Source organism: Talpa europaea, assembly GCF_964194135.1.
Source record: "Talpa europaea genome assembly, chromosome: 6".
Lineage (NCBI taxonomy): Eukaryota > Metazoa > Chordata > Mammalia > Eulipotyphla > Talpidae > Talpa > Talpa europaea.
The window spans coordinates 17,954,750-17,977,729 of record NC_140072.1 but is presented as its reverse complement, the minus strand read 5'-3'; the positions used below and the strand labels follow the sequence as shown (position 1 = coordinate 17,977,729).

The 22,980-nt window shown below is 41.1% G+C and overlaps 1 protein-coding gene across 1 annotated transcript; it reads left to right on the top strand.

Moving 5' to 3' along the window:
- Nucleotides 1-8,268: 8,268 nt before the first annotated feature.
- On the top strand, nucleotides 8,269-22,003 carry DPY30 (dpy-30 histone methyltransferase complex regulatory subunit; the record flags this gene model as incomplete). Its single annotated transcript, XM_084235844.1, has 4 exons — nucleotides 8,269-8,304; nucleotides 8,390-8,437; nucleotides 18,892-19,034; nucleotides 21,931-22,003. The coding sequence occupies 4 exons, from the start codon at nucleotides 8,269-8,271 to the stop codon at nucleotides 22,001-22,003; spliced, it is 300 nt and encodes a 99-aa protein (XP_084091970.1).
- Nucleotides 22,004-22,980: the final 977 nt, after the last annotated feature.

Here is a 22,980-nt window from a genome sequence, read left to right as displayed (position 1 = left end):
TGACCTACTCCCTATTTTCCTCCTGTTCCCTTCCCTTTTTCTGTCTCTATGCTTATTTATTCAAGTTTCTCTTTCTGAAATGTACTATCTTTCACATTACATTTCATTTAAAAAAAAAGATTTATTTATTTATGCATACAAGAACTGGAGTGTAGGCCAGAGATGGGGGCGGGTAGGGGTAGCGGCAGAGATGGGAGAGGATTCACCAGAGATAGAGCAGGAAGCAGAACAGAAGGACTGATTGAAATACACTGCTGAGGGGAGCAGCAGGCTAGGCAGGAGAGGTCTGCTGCGCCATGACAGTCAGCTCTTTGGCTGGGGATGGAACTCATGTTGCAGTTACTGGAAACAGCTTGATAGCACTGTGTCTTTAACCACTGTGCCACCATGGAGGCCTCTTTCACATTACATTTCAATTCCTGACTTCTCCAGGAAATATTACTTCTCGGGGGCCTAGTGGCACAAGGGATTAAGCACAGCACTGTGAAGCAATCAGCAGCCTCTGCAGCTTGAGTTCAATCCCCAGCCTGACAGGGAGCAAACACATGGTGCAGCAGACCTCTCCTGGCTCACCACCTGCTCCCCTCAGCAGTGTATTTTAGTCAATCTGCCTCTTCTGTTCCCCACTCTGTCTCTGGTAAATCCTCTCACACACCCCCACCCCCACACCTCTGGCCTGTACCCCAGCTCTTGTATGCATAAATAAATAAATCTTTAGGGCCTCCCTGGTGGCACAAGGGCTTAAGCACTGCACTATGAAGCAATCCATAGTCTCTGCAGCACGAGTTCGATCCCCAGTCGGCCAGGGAGAAACCCACATGGTGTATCAGACCTCTCCTGTCTCGCGTGCTGCTCCCCTCAGCAGTGTGTTTCGGTCAGTCTGCCTGTTCTGTTCCCCACTCTGTCTCTGGTGAGTCCTCTCCCCACCCCCCCAATTCTTGCCTGTACCCCAGCTCTTGTATGTATAAATAAATATTTTTTTAAAAAACCCATATTTTTACATCACCTGTTTATATTTTATTAATTATTAAATAAATATACCTTTAGACCCTGCAACAGAATGATCTTTCACTCCTGGGTATCTAGGTGTTGAATTTCTGATTTCTGGCTTCCCATTTGCTAAGTCTCTGTTACCAAGTTGACTGCTTTTCTGCATATTTGGGGTTTTTTTGGTACCTAAATTGTGATTTTTGAGAGTCAGACTGGAGTTGTTATTCTGGTTCTGCAACTTACTAGTTATGTGATATGGAACAAACTTTTTAACTAGTTAACTCCTCCATAAAATGTTTGGGTTAAATTACAAAGTGTAATATACAACTAACACCTCCAAAAGAAAAGAAAACCTCCAACATCATACTTGTAACATAAATTTTATTTGTTTTTGCCTCTTACACCTACAATGCCACTTGGCATTTCAGACTGTACTGGAATCTCAAATTTTAGCACTCCCAATTCACATTTTCTGCCTCTTGAAAATATATCCCTGTTAAATTAGCTTTCTGAATTAACATTTTCCTAAATTTGTGTCAAGAGGAGTAGTCCCTAGATGTTACCCTATCCTTATAATCTGGACTAAGATCCTAAATTCAGCCATTTAAATTACAGTAAGACAGACTCCCAGTTTTCAGATGGTAAGAACTTGCAGGAAAGTTAATCTGAATGGAATCTGGGCCAGTTTCACCAGGACAAAAAAGAGGAGCTGAGTACTGTGCTAACTAATCGAGGACATTCAGTCACTTTATCACTTTAACCCATTAGCTTATTTACCAAAGTGCCTACTACCAAATAGTTTTTTGATATATCAGCCCTCCTTGCTTTCTAAGGAACACCCACCTTCAGTATGAGAGATGCTGGATTATTTCATGTAGGGATCAATGATCAAAAAGATATTTAGGACATCTTTTCAATTAAAAACTAATAAGTGAAATAAAATGGCACGCCTAGAGCCAAGAGAGGATATGACTAATTTGGAGAAAGGCAGAATACTCAATAGAGAGAAACACATTTAAAAACATGATTCATGGGGCGGGATAGTAGGAGTAGAGTAACATTTAGAGGATTATTATGCATTAGCTGTGTTAATAAGCAAATACATAATTGTGAACATTAATCATTTCTCTGTATTGGGTCCACTTTGTGGCACACCTAGTTAAACGGGATGGTTATTAATTAGCTTCAGTTAATTTTTCCATTTCAAGAATGTGTGACCTACTGTTGCCAGATTTTATTTTTAATTGAATTATCATTGTTTTACATCCTTGTTAGTGTTTTGACTGCATAGGATTTACCTTCTCAGGTATAGTCACTGTAGCACTCCTACCACCAAAGCAACCATAGTTCTTCAAAAAAAAGTTTTTAAAAAACATTTCAAGAGAGGGCCTCCCTGGTGGTGCAGCGGTTGAGCGCTGGCTTGCGAAGCTGCCCGCAGCCTCTGTAGCACCGGTTCGATCCCCGGGCTGCTCCCCGGCCACCAGAGGAGGGTCCCACATGGCGCACAGACCTCTCGTGCCGCCCGCTGCTCCCCTCAGCAGTGTACTCCGGTCCTTCTGCCTGCTCTGCCCCCCCCCTCTGGCTCTGGTGAATTCTCTCACCCTCCTGCGCTTCTGACTGTACCCAGTGCTTGATAAATAAATAAATAAATCTTTAAAAAAAAAAAACAAAAAACATTTCAAGAGAAAACCAGAATTCTGAATTTTTGAGAAACCTATTGCTTAGGAGATATCAGTTCAAATTTTAAAAACAACCTGAAACAAAACTGAGATACCAGTTTGAGATTCCCTAGCTTTCAGAGGATTTGTTAGTGGTGAAAGTCTGAATGAGCTCATGGTTTTGAAATAGTAGTGGGTGTAAGAGTGTAAGTTGTGACCTAACCTGCTCAACTTGATTTTTAAAGCTATGATGCTGTAGAAGCATAAACATAAACAGTTAATACAGAGTTTTAAATGTTTTAGAATGGTAGGTGTATTCAATCAACACTCTAAACAAAGTATTTGGGTACATAGATCTAATATTATATTTCTATATTTATGGTGGGCAGGGCGTGTTTATTCTAGCAAGCATGAAAGCAGAGCAATAAAAATCGTTACCATCATGTGAATGTGTTGGAACATATAAACGGAGTTGTCTGTTTTCAAAGGTGGTTTCTAAACTTACTGCAGTGGTTTTAGAAAGTCTTTATCCTTGAGACTTTCTTGTCAGATAAACTAATTCCTATATTCTTGTAACACTACCTGATTTTCTCCATTTACTTACATTGTTAGTATTTCAGTCTATAATATGTTGCCCCACCCCACCAGCTTTGCTTCAATACTTATTCACTGTTTAATATTATTCCAAAGGTATCTACTTATATTTATCTCAACTTCATTTGAACTCCTTCAGAATTTATGATCTATATTATTCATCTTTTATTCAGTTATTTTGTACTGTCATTTAAATGTATTTTGTATATGTATGTACATATATGAGATATATATCTGATCTAGCTGAAATAGAATACACATTATTAGGGCAAGGACTGAAATTTATACCCAAATCACCAAGATCACCAGGTTCAGTGATATAGTCATATCTATGATTTATTACTGCAAAAAAGATACAAAGGGAATAGACTGATGAAAACCAGGTGTAAGCTTCCAAAAATCATATAGTGGAGTCACACATTTAATTCTCCCAGCAATGTGTTCTGACAGTATGTGTGAAGTACATCCAATAAACACATTAGAAAACAAATTCAGGGCCTTCTTGGTGGCGCAAGGGGTTAATACACAACCTATGAAGCTATCTGCAGCCACTGCAGCATGATTTCAATTCCCGACCAGGGAACTACACACATGGCACAGCAGACCTCTCCTGACTTACCCACTGCTCCCCTGAGCAGTGTATTTCAGTCAATCTGCCTGCTCTGCTCCCCATTCTGTCTGTGGTGAATCCTCTCACCCCCCCACACACACCTCTGGTCTGTACCCCAGTTCTTGTATACATAAATAAATAAATCTTAAAAAAAATACAAATTCAATAATGGGGTTTTTAATTGGGGCTGGTCAAGTAGGCACCCTCTGCCTAACACATACTAAAATTCCACACCCCTAAAAGGAAAGTAGGTGCTTAATGTACATTGCACAAATAGTTTAGATATGGTGAGTCACTTTCATCATTTATGGGAAATTTTATATCAGTCTAGGGAGCTATTTATCATTCACGTTCCCAGACACTATACAACCACGGAAGCAGGTTTTCTTTCATTTTTTTTTAAAGATTTATTTATTTATGCATACAAGAACTGGGGTAATGGCTGGAGGTGTGGGGAGTGGGGTGAGAGGATTCACCAGAGACAGAGTGGGGAACAGAACAGGCAGACTGACTGAAATACACTGCTGAGGGGAGCAGTGGGCAAGACAGGAGAGGTCTGCTGCGCCTTGTGGGTAGCTCCTTGGTTGGGATCAAACTCATGCTGCAGTGACTGGCAACACCCTAAAAGCACTGTGCCTTTAACCCCTGCAACACCAGGGAGGCTCCCTACACATATTGTATTATCCCTAAATAGGTACTGCCTGTCTAGTAGGTTATTATTTTATAAATGGAATTTGCGCCGTTTATAAAAAGGGGGTAAAGAACAGTTTTATTATTCTAGATTCTAGAATTCTAGCTCTAAAATCTGTAACTACTATCTCCCTAAAATCCCAAGACGGGAAGTCTAGAGAGTAGTTCTTTGGTGCAACCTTTCACTTTCCATTTAAAATCTTTTTTTTTTTTTTTGGGAAAATATCAAATATAAGAAACAAATACAAAGATAAATATATAATTTTTGCCATTGAAGAACTCAAATATCTGTGTTTAACCATAAACAAAATATAAGGCAGAATGTGATAAGTAATGAAATGAAGGACACAATAGCAGCAGATGAAAGCAGTCCTGACAAAACTTAGTGCTACAAGTCTAAATAAGAATTGTGTTCTTCTCTGTAAATTTATCCTTCTCTAGATAATATATATTATGGCAAATTTATATCATAATAATTGTTGCCGAGACATATCAAAATTCAGCATTCTGCGCTATCTTCAATTAACTTTGTTTTCTGTTACTCTTTTTTTTTAAGTTTTTTTTTTTAATTTTCTAGAGGCATGTCTTATTTATTTATCTATTTGTTTGTTTGTTGGTTTGGTTTATACATGCACTGGGTACAGTCAGAAGCCGGGAGGGTGAGAGAATTCACCAGAGCCAGAGCAGGGAGCAGAACAGGCAGAAGGACCGAAGTACACTGCTGAGGGGAGCAGCGGGCGGCAGGAGAGGTCTGCTTGCCATGTGGGACCCTCCTCCGGTGGCCGGGGAGCAGCTGGGGATCGAACGGGCGCCGCAGAGGCCGCGGGCAGCTTCGCAACCCAGCGCTCAACCGCTGCGCCACCTGGGAGGCCCTGTTTTCTGTTACTCTTCTGCTAATTCACTTATATCATTTCTGGCTGTCTTCTTTTTCATTCTTAGCCATCTATTTGCAGCTGTGGCATGCTCTCTGAATCTTCCAGTAAGTTTCCAACGTAAAACTTCTTTTTTTTTTTTTAAGATTTATTTATTTATACAAGCAATGGGTACAGTCAGAGGTGCTGGAGGGTGAGAGAATTCACCAGAGCCAGAGCAGAGAGCAGAACAGGCAAAGTGACGAAGTACACTGCTGAGGGGAGCAGTGGGCAGCAAGAGAGGTCTGCGCGCCATGTGGGACCCAGCGGCTGGGGATCGAACCGGTGCTGCAGAGGCTGCGGGCAGCTTCGCAAGTCAGCGCTCAACCGCTGCGCCACCGGGGAGGCCCTCCAATGTAAAACTTTTAGTGAGACTTTTTGGTAAATCACTAGTAACTCCTCTCTAGATAGAGAGAAACCTGGCTAACAATTAATTGTTCAGTGCTGTTTCTTCAGTAAACATTTTTTTTTTCCTTCCATGGTCTATGTATTAATACCCTATTTTCAGGGGCCTCCCTCGTGCTGCAAGGGGTTAAGTCTCAGCACTATGAAACCATTGGCATCCACTGCAGCAAGAGTTTGTTCCCTGGCCAGAGAGCTAACCCACCTGGTGCAGCAGACCTCTCCTGTCTTGCCGGCTGCTCCCCTCAGCAGTGTATTTCAGTCAGTCTGCCTGTTCTGCTCCCCATTCTGTCTCTGGTGAATCCTCTCATCCCCCCACCTCTGGCCTAAACCCCAGATCTTGTATACATAAATAGATAAAATAAATGTTAACAAAACCCTCAATTTTCAGTATGAATCAACTCAACATATATTTTACACCTATGATATACTGGGCATTGTATAAAGTATAATGATATATAAGACAAAGTCCCTGCTCTTTAGGAGCTCATGGTCTAGCTTCCTACTTTACTCAAACTATCAGTATTCAGAAAATCTAAATTAGCGGTTTTCAGTTACTTCCTGGAATTTGTAAATATTGAGTGCCTACTATGTACTGGTAAATTTATGGATATATGATAATATAAGAGTGCACAGAACTATTCTCAAGTTTTCCCAATGTTTTTCTGGTCATACTTGTTTTTATTTTCTGCTTCAGAAAAGCACCTAATCCTAATGCGTTAATATATGTACTAGTTAATTTCTGTATCCTGTTGATATACATCTACATCTTTGCATCACTCTTACATGAAAACCCTCAAAGTGACCTGAGGTTGCAATCACCAGTCACAAAACTAATCAACTATACATTATGAAATAAGAATTTTAGGGCCTCCCCGGTGGCGCAGCGGTGGAGTGCTGGGTTGTGAAGCTGCCCAATCCCCGGCTGCTCCCCGGCCTCCGGAGGAGGGTCCCACATGCCGCGCAGACCTCTCCTGCCGCCCGCTGCTCCCCTCAGCAGTGTACTTGTCAGTCTGCCTGTTCTGTTCCCTGCTCCGGCTCTGGTGAATTCTCTCACCCTCCTGCGCTTCTGACTGTACCCAGTGCTTGCATAAATAAATAAATCTTAAAAAAAAAAAAAAGAATTTTAACACATGGTCCTTAAGTCTAGCTCCTGAACCAAATTCACATTAGATTTTTATCCATGCAGTTTTTACAGAGTTGCACAATGAATTTTTAGTCTACCTTTCTAAAAAAAGTAACTTTATAACAATGGATATTTCTGTATTTGTAGTCATGACTTTAATGGTTTATAGTCCATCATATGATAAGCAGTAATTTAGTGTCCAACTTGATAAGAATTTTTCACATTGCTTTTTGCAAAGTATAACCACAACTGGAGTCAAAGCAAGACATTAATGTGTTTTACTTACATTTACATTATAACAGTGGAACTTGAGTTTAAAACGATGATCCTGTTTGCTATTTACAATTATGCGTAGGAGGAAACTAACCTATTTTGTTTACAAATACAACAGTATCACGATTTGGAACGCGGTTGCAAATTGGTAATTTGGATACAACTGTAAGTAGCATTAACAAGGCATATTCACGCATTTAAGGGCTGGAATAAAGGCTTATGATGATGCCCAGAACACAGTTTCCCCTCCTTTGGCGTGAGCGAACACACTGACAGTCTCTCTTGGATTGCTCAGTCGGGATGTGTGAGTTTTTGCTGAGAACCACTTGGCGAGGAAGTGGTTTGGCTTCAGCGAGGAAGAGCTCGGGCAGCGGCTTTCAGGTAGCGCCGCGGGCCGGCCAGGCCGAGCCCCGCGAGCCGGGCTGGGTGTGCAGCTCGGGGGCGCTCAGCCTGGGCGGGCGGGCGGGCTGAGGAGGGGCCGCCTGCAGCCTCAGGGCGCCCGGGCCGTCCGGTGGCCGCCCCCCCGCGCCCCCGGCCCCCCGCCGCCCCCCCCCCACGCCCCCCCCACGCCCCCCGACGCCCCCCTCCCCCCGCGCGCCGGAGTCCCCGCCCCGCGGCCGCCGGGGCTTCTGCGCAGGCGCGGCGGTCGCGCGACATCCGTCACTTACGGCCGAAGCGGTTTGTGCTGGGAGTTGGTGGCGCGGTGCAGGGCTCTTAGGAACAAACGGCTTGGGCGCGGGTAATCAGCCCCCTCTCCCCGCTTTCCTCGCGGCTTCTAGGTTCTGGGGACGACCGCGGAGCCTCCGGACCTGATGCGGGCGCCCGGCCGTGGACTGTCCCGCCCTGCTCCTCTGCTGCTCCGGGTGCTTCCGCGCCCAGGTGGGGGTGAGGGGCGGGGTCGGGGGCCGGGCTGGACTCCATCCTGGCGTCTTCGGGTTGGAGTCTCCCGGGTTACTCACAGTCCTTATTGTTTTCCAAGACTGTGCTCGGAGACTGTGACTTGCAGGGTGCGCCATGGAGTCGGAGCAGATGCTGGAGGGACAGACGCAGGTACCGGGAGGCCCTGGGCTCAGGGTGGCCGTGTGCGGCGGGAGAGCGTGGCCGATGGTTCTGTGACCTGTGTTTTGTTTTCTAGGTTGCAGAAAATCCTCACTCTGAGTACGGGCTCACAGATAACGTTGAGGTAACTTGTCTAGTTCCTGTGCCTTGTTTGAGAGTCTTTTGAGAGCTCGAGAAAACTTGGGCTCCATTTTTACTAGGTGGCTTTTCATAAGAAAAAACTATCTTAATGAACCAAAAAGTATCAAATTATGGGTAGCTTGTTCAATTAGCGGTACTAAATTCTAATACTTTTTGGAACATAGGCATACAAATTGGTTCTTTTTTTTTTAAGATTTATTTTATTTATGCATCCAAGAACTGGGGTACAGGCTAGAGGTGTGGAGGGGGCGGTGAGAGGATTCACCTGAGACAGAGTGGGGAGCAGAACAGGAGGCTCTAACAGTTCTGAGGGTAGCAGTGGGTGAGACAGGAGAGGTCTGCTGCACCATGTGGATTAGCTACCTGGCCGGGCATGGAACTTGAAGTCATCCTGTAGTGGCTGCCAGATAGCTTCATTTTGCTGAGACTTAAACCCTTGGGCCACCAGGGAGACCCACAAATTAGTTCTGAGTCAAGTTTTATCTGAAAGTGATAAAAAAACATACATTACTAACGGAAGTTAGTAATCTTTTTTCTTTAGTGGCTCTTTTTTTTTTTTTTTTTTTCCACGTCAGAAGGGTAATGTGCCGACGTCGTAACAAGGTTTAAGGGAGTCACATCTCACACAACCGCGTGAACACCCAATCATCATGCTTATGAACCGGAAAAAGATCGTCTTTAGTGGCTCTTTATGCATTTGCTGGGATGTTGCTTTGGAAAAAACTACATTAAAATTAAGAAATCCATTGTCTTGGTAGTAGAATAGTGTACTGGTGGAGTCAACATTTATTGTAGGGTTCACTAGTAGGTGCCGTTTGAAGGCATAACACATATAGTAAGTAATACTGTTTTTTAAAAATTATTTAAAAAAATTTTTTTAAAGATTTACTTATTTATACATACGAGAGCTGGGTTTCAGGCCAGATATGCAGTGGGGTGAGAGGAGTCACCAGAGACAGAGTGGGGAACAGAACAGGCAGACTGACTGAAATACACTGCTGAGGGGAGCAGCGGGCGAGGCAAGAGAGGTCTGCTGCGCCATGTGGGTTGCTCCCTGGCTGGCCAGGGATCGAACCCGCACTGCAGAGGCTGTAGATTGCTTCATAGTGCGGTACTTAACCCCTTGTGCCACCATGGAGGCCCCAAAATTATTTTTTTGTAAGTAGATACTGTATTTGGTTAAGTCTGAATTCTGAGAGTACATGTGAAAAACATACAAGAGAAGGCCTCACAGACAATTTTTAAAAATTAAAGTGTAATTGGGGCCTCCGCTGGTGGCGCAGCCGTTGAGTGCTGGACTGCGAAGCTGCTTGCAGCCTCTGCAGCGCCGGTTTGATCCCCGGCCACAGGCAAGGGTCCCACATGGCACGATAGACCTCTCCTGCCATGCCCGCTGCTCCCCTCAGCAGTGTTTCGTCAGTCTACCTGTTCTTATTCCCCACTCTGGCTCTGGTGAATTCTCTCACCCTCCCGTGCTTCTGACTGTACCCAGTGCTTGTATAAATAAATAAGTTAATTAATTAATTAAAAGTATAATTGACATAATATTAGTTTCTGGTGTACAACATAGCGATTCTCTATTTGTATATATTGCCAAATGATTGCACTAAGTCTAGTTAATATCCGTAGGCTTACATAGTTACAATTTTCTTCTTTTAAAATCTACTCTTAGCAACTTTCAAATAAGCAATAAAGTATTACTAACTATAGTTGCTATGCTGTGCATTACTTCCCCTTGACTTATTTATTTTATGATTGGAAGTTTGTGCTATTTGCTGCCATTCATCTATTTCTCCCCAGGCCTCACCTCTTTGTCTGTCAATCAGCAATCTCTTTCTGTATCTGTGAGCTTATTTTTTTCTTTTTTAGAGTATACATGAATGATACATGGTATTAGTCTTTCCCTGACTTATTTCATATATCATAATGCCCTCAGGGTCCAGTTATGTTGCTACAAATGTCAAGTTTCCAATTTTTTTGAGTGAATAATATTCCATCATGTAAAAATGAGTATGTGTGCCTCACATTTTCTTTATTCTTCAGTGGACACTTAAGTTGTTTCCATGTCTTGGCTAATGTAAACGATGCTGCAGTGAACACAGGGATGCATAAATTTTTCGAGTCAGGGTTTTTGTTTTCTTTGTACCCAGAAATGAAATTGCTGGATCATATGGTAGTTTTATTTATAATTTTTTGAAGGATCCTCCATGCTGTTTTCCATAGTGACTGCACCAGTTTATATTACCACCAGTAGTGCACAGGGTTCCTTTTTCTCCATATTCATGCTGACACATTTCTTATTTCTTGAAAATAGCCATTCTAACAGGTGATAGCTTGTTGTGGTTTTGATTTTTTTTTCCATGATAATTAGTGATGTTGAGCACCTTTTCATATATTTGTTGGCCATTTGTATGTCTTTGGAAAAATGTCTAGAAGGTTTATTTTTATAGAGGTTTTTCTTGTAATGGCTAGGTGGTTGCCTAAAAATAGAAGTTACTTGGTAAATAAAAGAATAAATGCTGGAACAATTGAATTAATTAGAGCTGGGTGGTCTTGGTTCAGAGAATAGAAGTTTCTGGAGGAGATTTGTGTGTTTGATTGAAAAAAGAAAGCTATCAGCAGTGATTAAATTTGAGTAGACCAGGGAAGGAGCATTTCCAAACAAAGTGATAATAGCAACAGCTGCTAATATTTATTTCTTTTATTAATATGTGCCAGGCACTGTCCTAAGCAATGTGCATCTATTTTCAGCCCTATGAGACTGTGGGATAAGTTGAATAGCTTGTCCAGAGTCACTAGGTGATGGTTGAGTGTTGTGTGTTCAAACAAGGCAGGGTGACGTTTTTGAGGTATCATTTAATTGTATTGCTGATCTTGACAATCATGCCAGAGTTCTCTAGCATGTGTAATGACGGGCTACTCTGTCCCTATAAAATTGCTACAAAGATTTATTGAAAAGAATTTGTCTCTTTTCATAATGCAGTTTTGTTTTTTTTTTAAGTTTTATTTTTTTTATTTTTTATTTTTTGTGGGACCCTTGCTGGCGGCCGGGGAACGAACCGGCACTGCAGAGTCTGCGGGCAGCCTCACAGCCCAGCGCTCAGCCGCTGCGCCACCAGGGGAGGCCCTCATAATGCAGTTTTTAATTGAACTGCTATGCTGAATCAGGTTAAGATGTGCTATACCACTCACTGGGTGTGCTAGCTATTTAAGACTACTGTAGTTCATTTTCATTATTGAGGTAACAATTGGTTTACAACACTGTATAACTTTGTGAAACAGATTCACCTCTCTTAGGATATATGTTACCACACCACCCCCACCATCAAAGCATCCATAGGCCCTTACCCTAACCTTTGGCTCCCCTCCCCCATGCACCCTTCCTCCCTTGGTGTTTGTATTTGAAGGCATGATACTGTTGAGCAGAGATACCCAAATGCTTTTCTCAAATTCAGACCAATTTCCATGGTGGAGTGAGTGAGCAATTATTTGTGTGTGTGTTTTTTTTTTTTAAGATTTATTTACTTATACAAAAACTAGGGTACAGGCCAGAGGTGTGGGAAGGTGAGAGAATTCACCAGAAACAGAGTGGGGAGCAGAACAGGAGGACTGAGGAAAACACTGCTGAGGGGAGCAGCAGGTGGGCTAGACAGGAGAGGTCTGCCGGGCCATGTGAGTTTCTCCCTGGCCAGCCTGGAATCGAACGGGTACTGCAGGGGCTGCCAACAGCTTCACAGTGCTGCACTCAACCTACTGGGCCACCGGGGAAGCCCTGAGCAATTATTTGGTGATTGGTTTTCCTGCATCAATAATTTGAAATGCCTGTTGGTTTATGAATTAATGATAATAGTAAAGTAGTAACTATGTTTACTTACTTGTTTTTACTTGGTTTACAAGTTTTTAGTTGGTACAGAGTCACCTCTGTTAACTCATTCATTGTATTTATTTCTAATTTACTTGTTCCTGAAATCTGAAAGTCTGGAAACCATTACTTTATAGCTGCTCTTTTTTCTTTTATAACTCCTATTTTACTTCTTTTATTGGCTTTTTTCCCCCAGGTGATTGTTTTTTAGATTTATAATATACAAGTTTAATTGATGACCATTTACCTTCAAGTGGTACTGAATCTGTTCATGGGTGTAGTATAAGACCTTTGTGTGATTATTGTCATATTTACTTCCCCATATGTTACAAAAATTTTTTTTTAAAGATTGATTTATTTATGCATACAAGAGTTGGAGTATAGGCCGGAGATATGGGGGGTGTGAGAGGACTCACCAGAGACAGAGTGGGGAACAGAACAGGCAGACTGACTGAAATACACTGCTGAGGGGAGCAGCGGGCGAGGCAAGAGAGGTCTGCTGCGCCATGTGGGTTGCTTCCTGGCCGGCCGGTAATCGAACTTGTGCTGCAGAGGCTTCGGATTGCTTCGTGGTGTGGTGCTTAACCCCTTGTGCTACAAGGGAGGCCCCATAGGTTACAAAATTTTAAAAGTCAAAAATTTCTTTGAAAAAGATTTAAACAGTAAGAGGAGGTATTTCACATTGATCATTATTTACCATTATACATTATTGACCATTTGTGGGGTCTTCATTCTTTAGTGTAGATCCAAGTTTTCTTTTGGTATCTTTTTCCTCTGCTTGAAGGGTTTTCTTTAATGTTTCTTGTAGTGCAGGCCTGCTGGTATAGAGTTCTTTAAACTTATGAGTGTCTGAAAAGTCATTATTTTGAATTCATTTTTGAGAATTTTTTTGCTGGTTGTAGATATGCACTTCTGTTTCTGTTTCACACTGTTTGTCGGTTGTCATTCCTGTTTTTTCCTTCTTCATGATTAATGCCTTTTTTTTTTTTTTTTAAACATTTATCTATTTATACATATAAGAACTGGGGTATAGGCCAGAGGTCCAGGAGGGTGAAAGGATTCACCAGAGTGGGAAGCAGAACAGGCAGATCTACTGATATACACTGCTGAGGGGAGCAGTGGGTGAGACAGGAGAGTCTACTGCCCCATGTGGGTTGCTCCCTGGCCGGATGCCAGGGAGGCCCCAATGTCTTTTTTTTTTTTTTTTTTAAGATGAATTTTTATTTTATTATTTATGCATAAAAGAGCTGGGGTGTAGGTCAGAGATGCAGGGGGATGAGGATTCACCAGAGAGAGAGTGGGGAGCGGAACAGGCAGATTGAAATACACTGCTGAGGGAAGCAACAGGCGAGATAGGAGAGGCCCGCTCCCTGGCCTGGACCAAACTTGTGCTGCAGTGGCTGCCAATAGCTTGATAGTGCTGAGACTTAACCCCTTGTGCCACCAGGTTGGTCCCATGATTAATGTCTTTTCTTTTGGTGATTTTATTTTATTTTTTTAAGAAAGATGTATTTTTTTTTAAAGATTTATTTTTATTTATTTATACAAGCAGTGGGTACAGTCAGAAGCATGGGAGGGTGAGAGAATTCACCAGAGCCAGAGCGGGGAGCAGAGCAGGCAGAAGGACCGAAGTACACTGCTGAGGGGAGCAGCGGGCGGCAGGAGAGGTCTGCGCGCCATGCGGGACCCACCTGTGGTGGCCGGGGAGCAGCCGGGGATCGAACTGGCGCTGCAGAGGCTGTGGGCATCTTCGCAACCCAGCGCTCAACTGCTGCACCACCGGGGAGGCCCAGAAAGATGTATTTTTTAAAAAGATTTATTTATTTATACAAGAACTGCAGTACAGGCCAGATGTGCGGGAGGGTGAGAGAATTCACCAGAAACAGAGCAGGGAGCAGAACAGGCAAACAGACCGAAAACACTGCTGAGGGGTGTGGTGGGCGAGACAGGAGAGGTCTACTGCACCATGTGGGTATCACCCTGGCAGGCCAGGAATCGAAACCACATTCCAGAGGCTGCAAACAGCTTCATAGCGCTGAGCTCGACCCACTGCGCCACCGGGGAGGCCCTCTTTTGGTGATTTTATTATCAGTTTTAAGTAATTTGATGATGATGTATCTTGGTATACTTAAAAAAAAAGCTTATTGGATCTGTGGGTTTGGAATTTTCATGAAATTTAGAAAAATTTTAGTTGTCATTTCCTTAAATATTTTCAAATATTTGTTAGGCTAATTTACTGGTGCTTTACTCTATCTTCTTGTTCAAATGGAATATCACAATAATTGGTTTATAGCCATTGCCTGTCTATGTCATTCTGAGTCTGTTCCTGTGGATTGATTTATCTCCTTATTTTGGGCATTATGTTCCTGTTTCTTCACCTGCCTGATAATTTTTCATCTGAGTGTGGGTATTGTGAATTTTACCTTGTTGAGTATAGTTATATTTGTATTTATTCATACATGCCTGAACTTGTTTTAAGATACAGCTAAGTTACTTGGAAACAATTTGATTCTGCTGAGGTTTCCTTTCGAGGTAAGCTTTGTTTGGTAGAGCCAAACCAGCCTTTTTAGTTTAGGTTTATCTCTTCATTTTGTGTATTTTACTGGATGCTGCTTGTATTGTGATGTTTTCCATTTTGAGTCACAGGAACATGAAATATTCCTGGCTTTGTGTGAGCTTCAGGTGGTTTTTTTTCCTGGCTTTTGGGTAGTTGCCTCCCACCAATACACTAAGTATTTAACTGCAGATTCCAAGAACCTCTTTATTTATTTATTTTTTTTAATAGAGGCATGTTTTTATTTATTTATTTGTTTGTTTTTTTTATACATGCGCTGGGTACAGTCAGAAGCACAGGAGGGTGAGAGAATTCACCAGAGCCAGAGCGGGGAGCAGAGCAGGCAGAAGGAACGAAGTACACTGCTGAGGAGAGCAGCGGGTGGCAGGAGAGGTCTGCGCGCCATGTGGGACCCTCCTCCGGTGGCCGGGGAGCCGCCGGGGATCGAACCGGCGCTGCAGAGGCTGCGGGCAGCTTCGCAACCCAGCGCTCAACCGCTGTGCCACCGGGGAAGCCCCCAAGAACCTCTTTAATCTCTTTATCTCTTAAGTATACTGCCCACACATTCTAGTTATCTTGTTTTCTCTGAACTGAACTCTGCGTTCTCAACTCAGGTAGATTGCTGGATTCTGCTTGGGTTCCCTCACCTTGCATTGGATCCTGGCAGATATGTTCTCCAGGCAGAAAGTAATGACCTTTCACAATCAAGGCTTGCCTCATTCTCTCCCCTCTTTTTTGTTTTCACAATTCTACACCATTATTTATTTTTTTTGGGGGGTGATAGTTTGGATATATATTCTTTTAGATTAACTCAAAATTTTGACTTATATAAGTCAATTAAATCAGTGTTACTTAATGTCATGAACAGATTTTGTATGTATAATTTTTTAAAAGATTTATTTATGCATACAAGAACTGGGGTACAGGCCAGAGGTATGGGGGTGGTGAGAGGATTCACCAGAGAGAAACTGGGGACTAGAATAGGCAGATTGACTGAAATACACTGCTGAGGGGAGCAGCAGGTGACCCATATGGGTCACCTCCCTGGCCAGGGATTGAATTTATGCTGCAGTGGCTGCAGATAGCTTCATAGTGCTGAGTTTTAACCTCTTGTGCCACCAGGGAGGCCCTCCAATTTTTTTTTGAAGGATACTGAAAGAAGATATTCTCATGAAAAAGCATTGGCACATAGTGGATATTCAGTAAATGTTTGAGTGAAATAAATGAGAGGACTTGGTCTTGGAGTTTATTATAAGATCTATTGGAGTTGCTTAGGCATTGCTGTTTCTTTTCTTTTCTTTTCTTTTTTTAAGATTTATATTATTTATTACAAGAACTGAGGTACAGGTCAGTGGTGCGGGAGGGTGAGAGAATTCACCAGAGATAGAGTGGGGAGCAGAACAGGCAGACGGACTGAAAACACTACTGACGGTAGCAGTGGGTGAGGCAGGAGGAGTCTGCTGTGCCATGTGGGCATCTCCCTGGCTGGCCAGGAATCGAACCTGTGCTGCAGAGGCTGTGGACAGCTTCACAGCGATGCGCTCAAACCGCTGTGCCACCAGGGAGGCCTGGCATTGCTGTTTCTTATTGAAGGCACTGAAATGTGTAACTGATGGGTTTTTGTCATATATGGATATTATCTGTTGAAATTTATGAACAATAAACTTCTTAACCCATGGGCACTAAATAATTATATTCATTAAGTATAAGGAATTAGATTGAATTAGACAGAAAAAAAGTCTTGAGTAAAACTAGAATAGTTACCTGACATAGTGGCGGGAAGTGTTGCTGGAAGCTATGGTATATGTATTTAGGTATGTTACTAAAGTTTTTTTCTCATCTTTTACAAAATAAAATTAAGTCATTTGTTTTTTGTTAACTCATTTATAGCCAGTTTGAGTGTTATTGAAGCAAAAATTCATCTAAATGAAAGTGTTTTAAGTAGTGTTTTGTCTTTTAGATAGCCATTTATTTTTCAATTTCTAAAATGGTAGATATTTTTTTAAAAAATTTTAATATAAAGTAATTTTTGATGCCCTGGATGTGAATGTATGAATCTACAAGAGCAGTCCAAAATTTGGGTTTCTTAATAGTAGAAAGTATATGTCATTGCCTTCTAAATATCATTTAAATATCACATTAGGGCCTCCCACAGCGGGTTGAGCGCCGCGCTGTGATGCTGTCCATAGCCTCTGCAGTGTTGGTTCAATCCCTGCCGGCTGGCGAGAATTCCACATGGCATGGCAGACCTCTCCTGTCATGCCCGCTGTTCCCCTCAGCAGTATATTTCTGTCGTCTAGCTGTTCTGCTCCCTGCTCTGTCTCTGGTGAATCCTCTCACCCTCCCATGCTTCTGGCCTATACCCTACTCTTGTATAAAAATAAATAGATCTTTACAAAAAAAAATCATTATCACATTAATGGTCTTACTCATTTTAATCATTTTCCCTGTTTCTTTCTGCTTTTATTTACTTAATATTTTTCTTTAAATCTATTCACTTTTAAAAATCATGGGTGCACTTATTTAAAAAAGAGACATAGGGCCTCCCTGGTGGTGCAAGGTATTAAGACACAATCTATAAAGATATTCGTAGCCTCTGCAGCATGAGTTCGATCCCCCGGCCAGCCAGGAAGCAACCCACGTGGCTCAACAGACCTCTCCTGACTTGCCCACTGCTCCCCTCAGCAGTGTACTTCGATCATTCTGCCTGTTCTGTTCCCCATTCTGTCTCTGGTGAATTCTCTCACCCCCCACACGTCTGGCCTGTACCCCAGCTCTTGTATGCATAAATAAATAAATCTTTAAAAAATAAACAAATAAGAGACATAAATGGGGAAGGATTCTCAGTGTGATAGACACTATTCATAAAAAATAAAAATAGGGCCTTCTCTGGTGGCACAGGCGGTCGGTTGAATGCACTGCTGTGAAGCTGTCTGCTGCCTCTGCAGTGCTGGTTTGATGCTGGCCAGCCGGCATGGCAGACCTCTCCTGTCTCGCCCACTGCTCCCCTCAGCAGTGTATTTCAGTCAGTCTGCCTGTTCTGTTCCCTGTTCTGTCTCTGGTGAATCCTTTCACCCTCCCGTGAATCTAGCCTGTACCCCGGTTCTTGTGTAAATAAATAAATTTTAAAAATCTTAAAAAAAATGAAAATAGTCACTACAAAACAGTGGTAATAAATTTTAGCTGGATTCTATTGCCAGTGGAAGGCTCTGATCCTGCTCTCTATTAAGAAAAGAGTGTTATAGAAGTGTTAAACAATGTTAACGCAAAACTTAGACTTTGTTGTTGATATTATCTGTGATGAAAGAATTGAAACAGGGCTAGCCTTCTTTCAGTTTCAGTGCTACTACATGTCATGAGCAGATTTTCTGTGTTCAATTTTTTTTTTTGAGGGACACAGAAGAAGATACCGTGAAAAAAAGAAATAGGACTTGTGATTACTTCTAAAATGGCAGTGGGAAAGGGAGAGAGTAGAATCTGGGGTTCTAACATCGGAAGAATGAGATACTATGGTGTCTTTTTTTTTTTTAATAGAAGCATGTTTGTTTATTTGTTTGTTTGTTTGTTTGTTTTTGTTTATACATGCACTGGGTACAGTCAGAAGCGCGGGAGGGTGAGAGAATTCACCAGAGCCAGAGCGGGGAGCAGAGCAGGCAGAAGGACCGAAGTACACTGCTGAGGGGAGCAGCGGGCGGCAGGAGAGGTCTGCGCGCCATGTGGGACCCTCCTCCGGTGGCCGGGGAGCAGCCGGGGATCGAACCGGCACCGCAGAGGCTGCGGGCAGCTTCGCAACCCAGCGCTCAATCGCTGCGCCACCAGGGAGGCCCACTATGGTGTCTTTAGAAAGAAAGAGTTTGAATGAAATTAAGAGAGGGTTTGATTTTATTTTGGCAGAGATTTGCAGTTAAGAACCAGTCATTGATTTGTCTTTTCTGTTAGTGTCACAGTTCTGTTAATTCTGTTTAGCACTGAAAATAACCTGTTTACTTGTAATGTTCATGCATTCTTTTAAATCCATCAGAGGATAGTAGAAAATGAGAAGATTAATGCAGAAAAGTCATCGAAACAGAAGGTGGATCTCCAGTCTTTGCCAACTCGTGCCTACTTGGATCAGACAGTTGTACCTATCTTATTACAGGGACTTGCTGTGCTTGCAAAGGAAAGGTAAGATAATAGCATCTGCAAATGGAGTTACCAGATAAAAAAAAATTAAGACTTCCTAAATTGAAATATCATTAGTTAAGTATAACTAATGATTATAATAGTGATATTAGTGATAACATTATCTCATATTTTTTTCCTACTAGTCTTAGATCATCTGTAAAGATTTGTAATCATGGTATATGTGTAACTTTGTATTTAATATTACAACAAATTTTTTTTAAATCTCTGTGTAGCCCTTATGATTGCAATTTTAAGTGTAATAATATCCACTTAACTTAGCTATTTTTTTCTTATTGTTGAACATTTAGGTCCCATTTTCTTTGTTACTAGAGGTCACCAGTTTGTGTTCCTGCCTCCTTTGCTTTTGTTTGTTTTGTAACTACTTTCTTATGATAACTTCTCAAGAGTGAGTTTGATTGTTTGAAGCTTTGAGAGCATATTTCTGTCTAAAAGTTTATCCTTAAAATGCTTCCAGTGTCATTATAGCCTCAATATCATGAATGTTAGAAACTATTTTTTCTGCCAGGTTGTTTTAATTTACATTCTTTTTTAGGAAAATTAGTTGTTTTTCTTTTCTGTACTTGTTTTTTCCCAGAAATTCTACCCAATTTCTTTCATGTAAGCAAATCCAATCAGAAATTTTTTTGTAAATTATATTAGTCAAAATATATTTTATTTAAAGACTAATAATGAACATTGAGTATAAGAATGAATATAACTGAATTAGAAACTAGATGGAAATATGTTTCATCTTACAATAAGTGTGAGGTATTGGTTAAGCATAGGTATATTAATTGACTTATGTAAAAATTATATAAATAAACTTGTTTTTAATTGTTATACAAAATAGGACTTATTTATAACTGCAAAGCTATATCTTGGCTCTCCCACTGACAAAATATGGGCATCTTTTATATTTTTTGTTCTTTAACAAAGCTTAATCTATTAGAAATTGTAAATATTACTTTAAATGCTAGAAGAAAAAGTTTGACGTTTTTAAGGAGCATGCTATTAGTAAATACAGTGTTTAAGGAGTTTTAGCAAAATAATTCATCAGATTGACCACGAGTATTATATGAAAAATGTTGTCTATGTCTAACCAGTTCAAAAGGCTGCTTAAAGTGCTATAAGGGTATGTTTTGAGATCCTGATAAATCAATACTCTATATACCTTTTCATAGTAGGGTTTAAAGATTTGTATTTTTTTATTTTTGTGTAGAACAACTGTGATGTAGACCAGAGGTGTCAGGGGTGGGGGTGGGGTGGTAGGAGAGGCGGGTGAGAGGATTCACTAGAGACAGAGTGGAGAGCAGAGCAGGCAGATCTACTGAAATATACTGCTAAGGGGAACAGTGGGTAAGACAGGAGAGGTCTCGTGCCATATGTGGGTTAGCTCCCTGGCCAGGGATTGAAGTCAGGCCTTCGGAGGTGATAACACTGAGATTTAACCCATAGGCCACCAGGGAGGCCCCCCATAGTAGGGTTTAAAAATAGATGTTTCTGGATGGAGCTAGAAGGAATTATGCTTAGTGAAATAAGCCAGAAGGAAAAAGAAAAATATCAGAGGGTTTCACTTATAACAGGAATATAGGGGAACCAAATAAGACATCAGTGTAAAAAAAATAATAACAGTACAGAACACAGCAAATCAAAAACAGACAATTATAAACCAGAGACATACTGCAGGGGAGGAGGAAGGAGAGGGGTGAGAGGGATGGAGGGAGGAGCACAAGGGACTGTGGTGATGGTGCACAGGTGCCTTGGGGAAGGAGATTCTATGGGGACTCTATCTGAGGGGGTGGAGGGAAGCAAGTATTGTGTAAAAATATGTAAAAAATGATAAATGTTAAAATAAAAAAATGAAAAAGAAAAAACAAAATAGATGTTTCCCCCAACTTTTCATCTTTGAATTTTTCTCAGTAAGAATAGTTTATATAAAAGTGATAAATTTGAACTAGCACTTCTTAAGTTTTTTTAAGATTTATTTATGCATAAAAGAGCAGGGGTGCAGGCCAGAGGTGGTGGGGGGGAGGTTGAGAGGATTCACCAGAGACAGAGTGGGGAGCAGAACAGCCAGATCTACTGAAATACACTGCTGAGGGGAAACAGTGGGCGAGACATTACAGGTCTGCTGAGCCAGGGATCAAAGAGGTCCCTGGCCAGGGATCAAACTCTTGCTGCAATGGCTGTGGTGCTGAGACTTAACCTCTTGTGCCCCCAGGGAGGCCCCAGAACTTCTTAATTTTAAGATATTTTTACTTTCTCAGCTGTGCTATGTGATAGTAGTATTAGAATTATAAGTCATTTAAATAATTTTAAGAAAAATAATAGTGATTTAAAAAAATTAAGCATCAGAATTTGTACAAATGAGTATTGCTTCCTTTGACTAGTCACTTGAATCCATTTACATATCTGATTCTGCAGCCATTTTCCTATTTTGTTTTTGTGTTCTTATTAAAGTGTTGATAATACTTATATAGAAAATTATATATGTCATGCATGTGTAGCTTGATTAATTTTCAGAAACCAAACATATCCATGGAACTTGCATTCAGATCAAGAAACTGAATACTTCCCAGAAGTCTCCTTTGTGAATCCTTCAAATCATTATCCCCCTGGGGTAATCATAACCCCAATGTTAGTACATATTTGGAACTTATGTTTTAGAATTGAGTTCATAACCAGATTTAAACAATGCAAAGTTTTAAGTTTCTTTAAACTATGTTGTTGGTTAATTTGCTTGCTTATGTCAGTTACTATTTTTACTACAAATCATCCTTAGTGTAAAATGAAAATTAAACTTAAAAAGATGTGTTTTTTAAATGTGATAATACATTTAAATTAACACGTCTAGGATGTAAATTTCTAAATTTTGGATTTTTTTTTTCCCTTACAGACCACCAAATCCCATTGAATTTCTAGCATCATATCTTTTAAAAAACAAGGCACAGTTTGAAGATCGAAACTGACTTACTGGGAAGAACAGAAAAATTTGGTTTCTACTGTAGATTTACATGATTAAGAGGCAGCTTTAATTGCCATGATTTCCCCCCTTTTTGGAAGTATAAGAACCTTCACAACAGCAGAACTTATTTCCGGAATTGCAGAAGAAAACACATTTCCCTTAGTTTGATTTAATCACCATACTTATTTAATGAGTGAATTCTGTGCAATTTTCTCAGACTGTCTTTAACTTTGTTTTTAAAATGACCTTCAAAATAAACTGCTAAAACGTCATTATTTTAAAGTTTTTTGTTGTATATGACAAATTTTATATCTTTCATTTCTATGATTTTTTTGGTCTTTTTTTTTTTTTAAAGATTTATTTATTTATTTATACAAGCACTGGGTACAGTCAGAAGCACAGGAGGGTGAGAGAATTCACCAGAGCCAGAGCGGGGAACAGAACAGCCAGAGTGACGAAATACACTGCTGAGGGGAGCAGCGGGTGCAGTAGGAGAGGTCTGTCGTGCCATGTGGGACCCTCACTGGTGGCCGGGGATCGAACCAATGCTGCAGAGGCTGTGGGCAGCTTCACAGCCCAGCGCTCAACCGCTGCGCCACCAGGGGAGGCCCATGATTTTTTTGGTCTTAGAATGGTGGATTTCTACAACATGAAATATATCAGAGTCAAATATAATATAAAGAAATCTTAACCTGTTTTTCTCAGCATTGTCCCTGGGCCTCTTGTAGGGTGGGACCTAGGTGTCTTCATTTTTTAACAAACATCATAGATGATTTGAATGCACGGTAAAATGGGTGTACTGATGCAAGCCTTGTAGAGGGTGTATAATATCCTCTAATGCTATCAGTCTGTGTGGTCATAATATAATAGCTGTCATTTGTTGTTATTCTATGTATCAACAAGGTACTATATTTAATATAGCAACTCTGCAAAGTAGATACTGTTATTCCCATTTTGCAGATAAGGAAACAGATTTGGAGA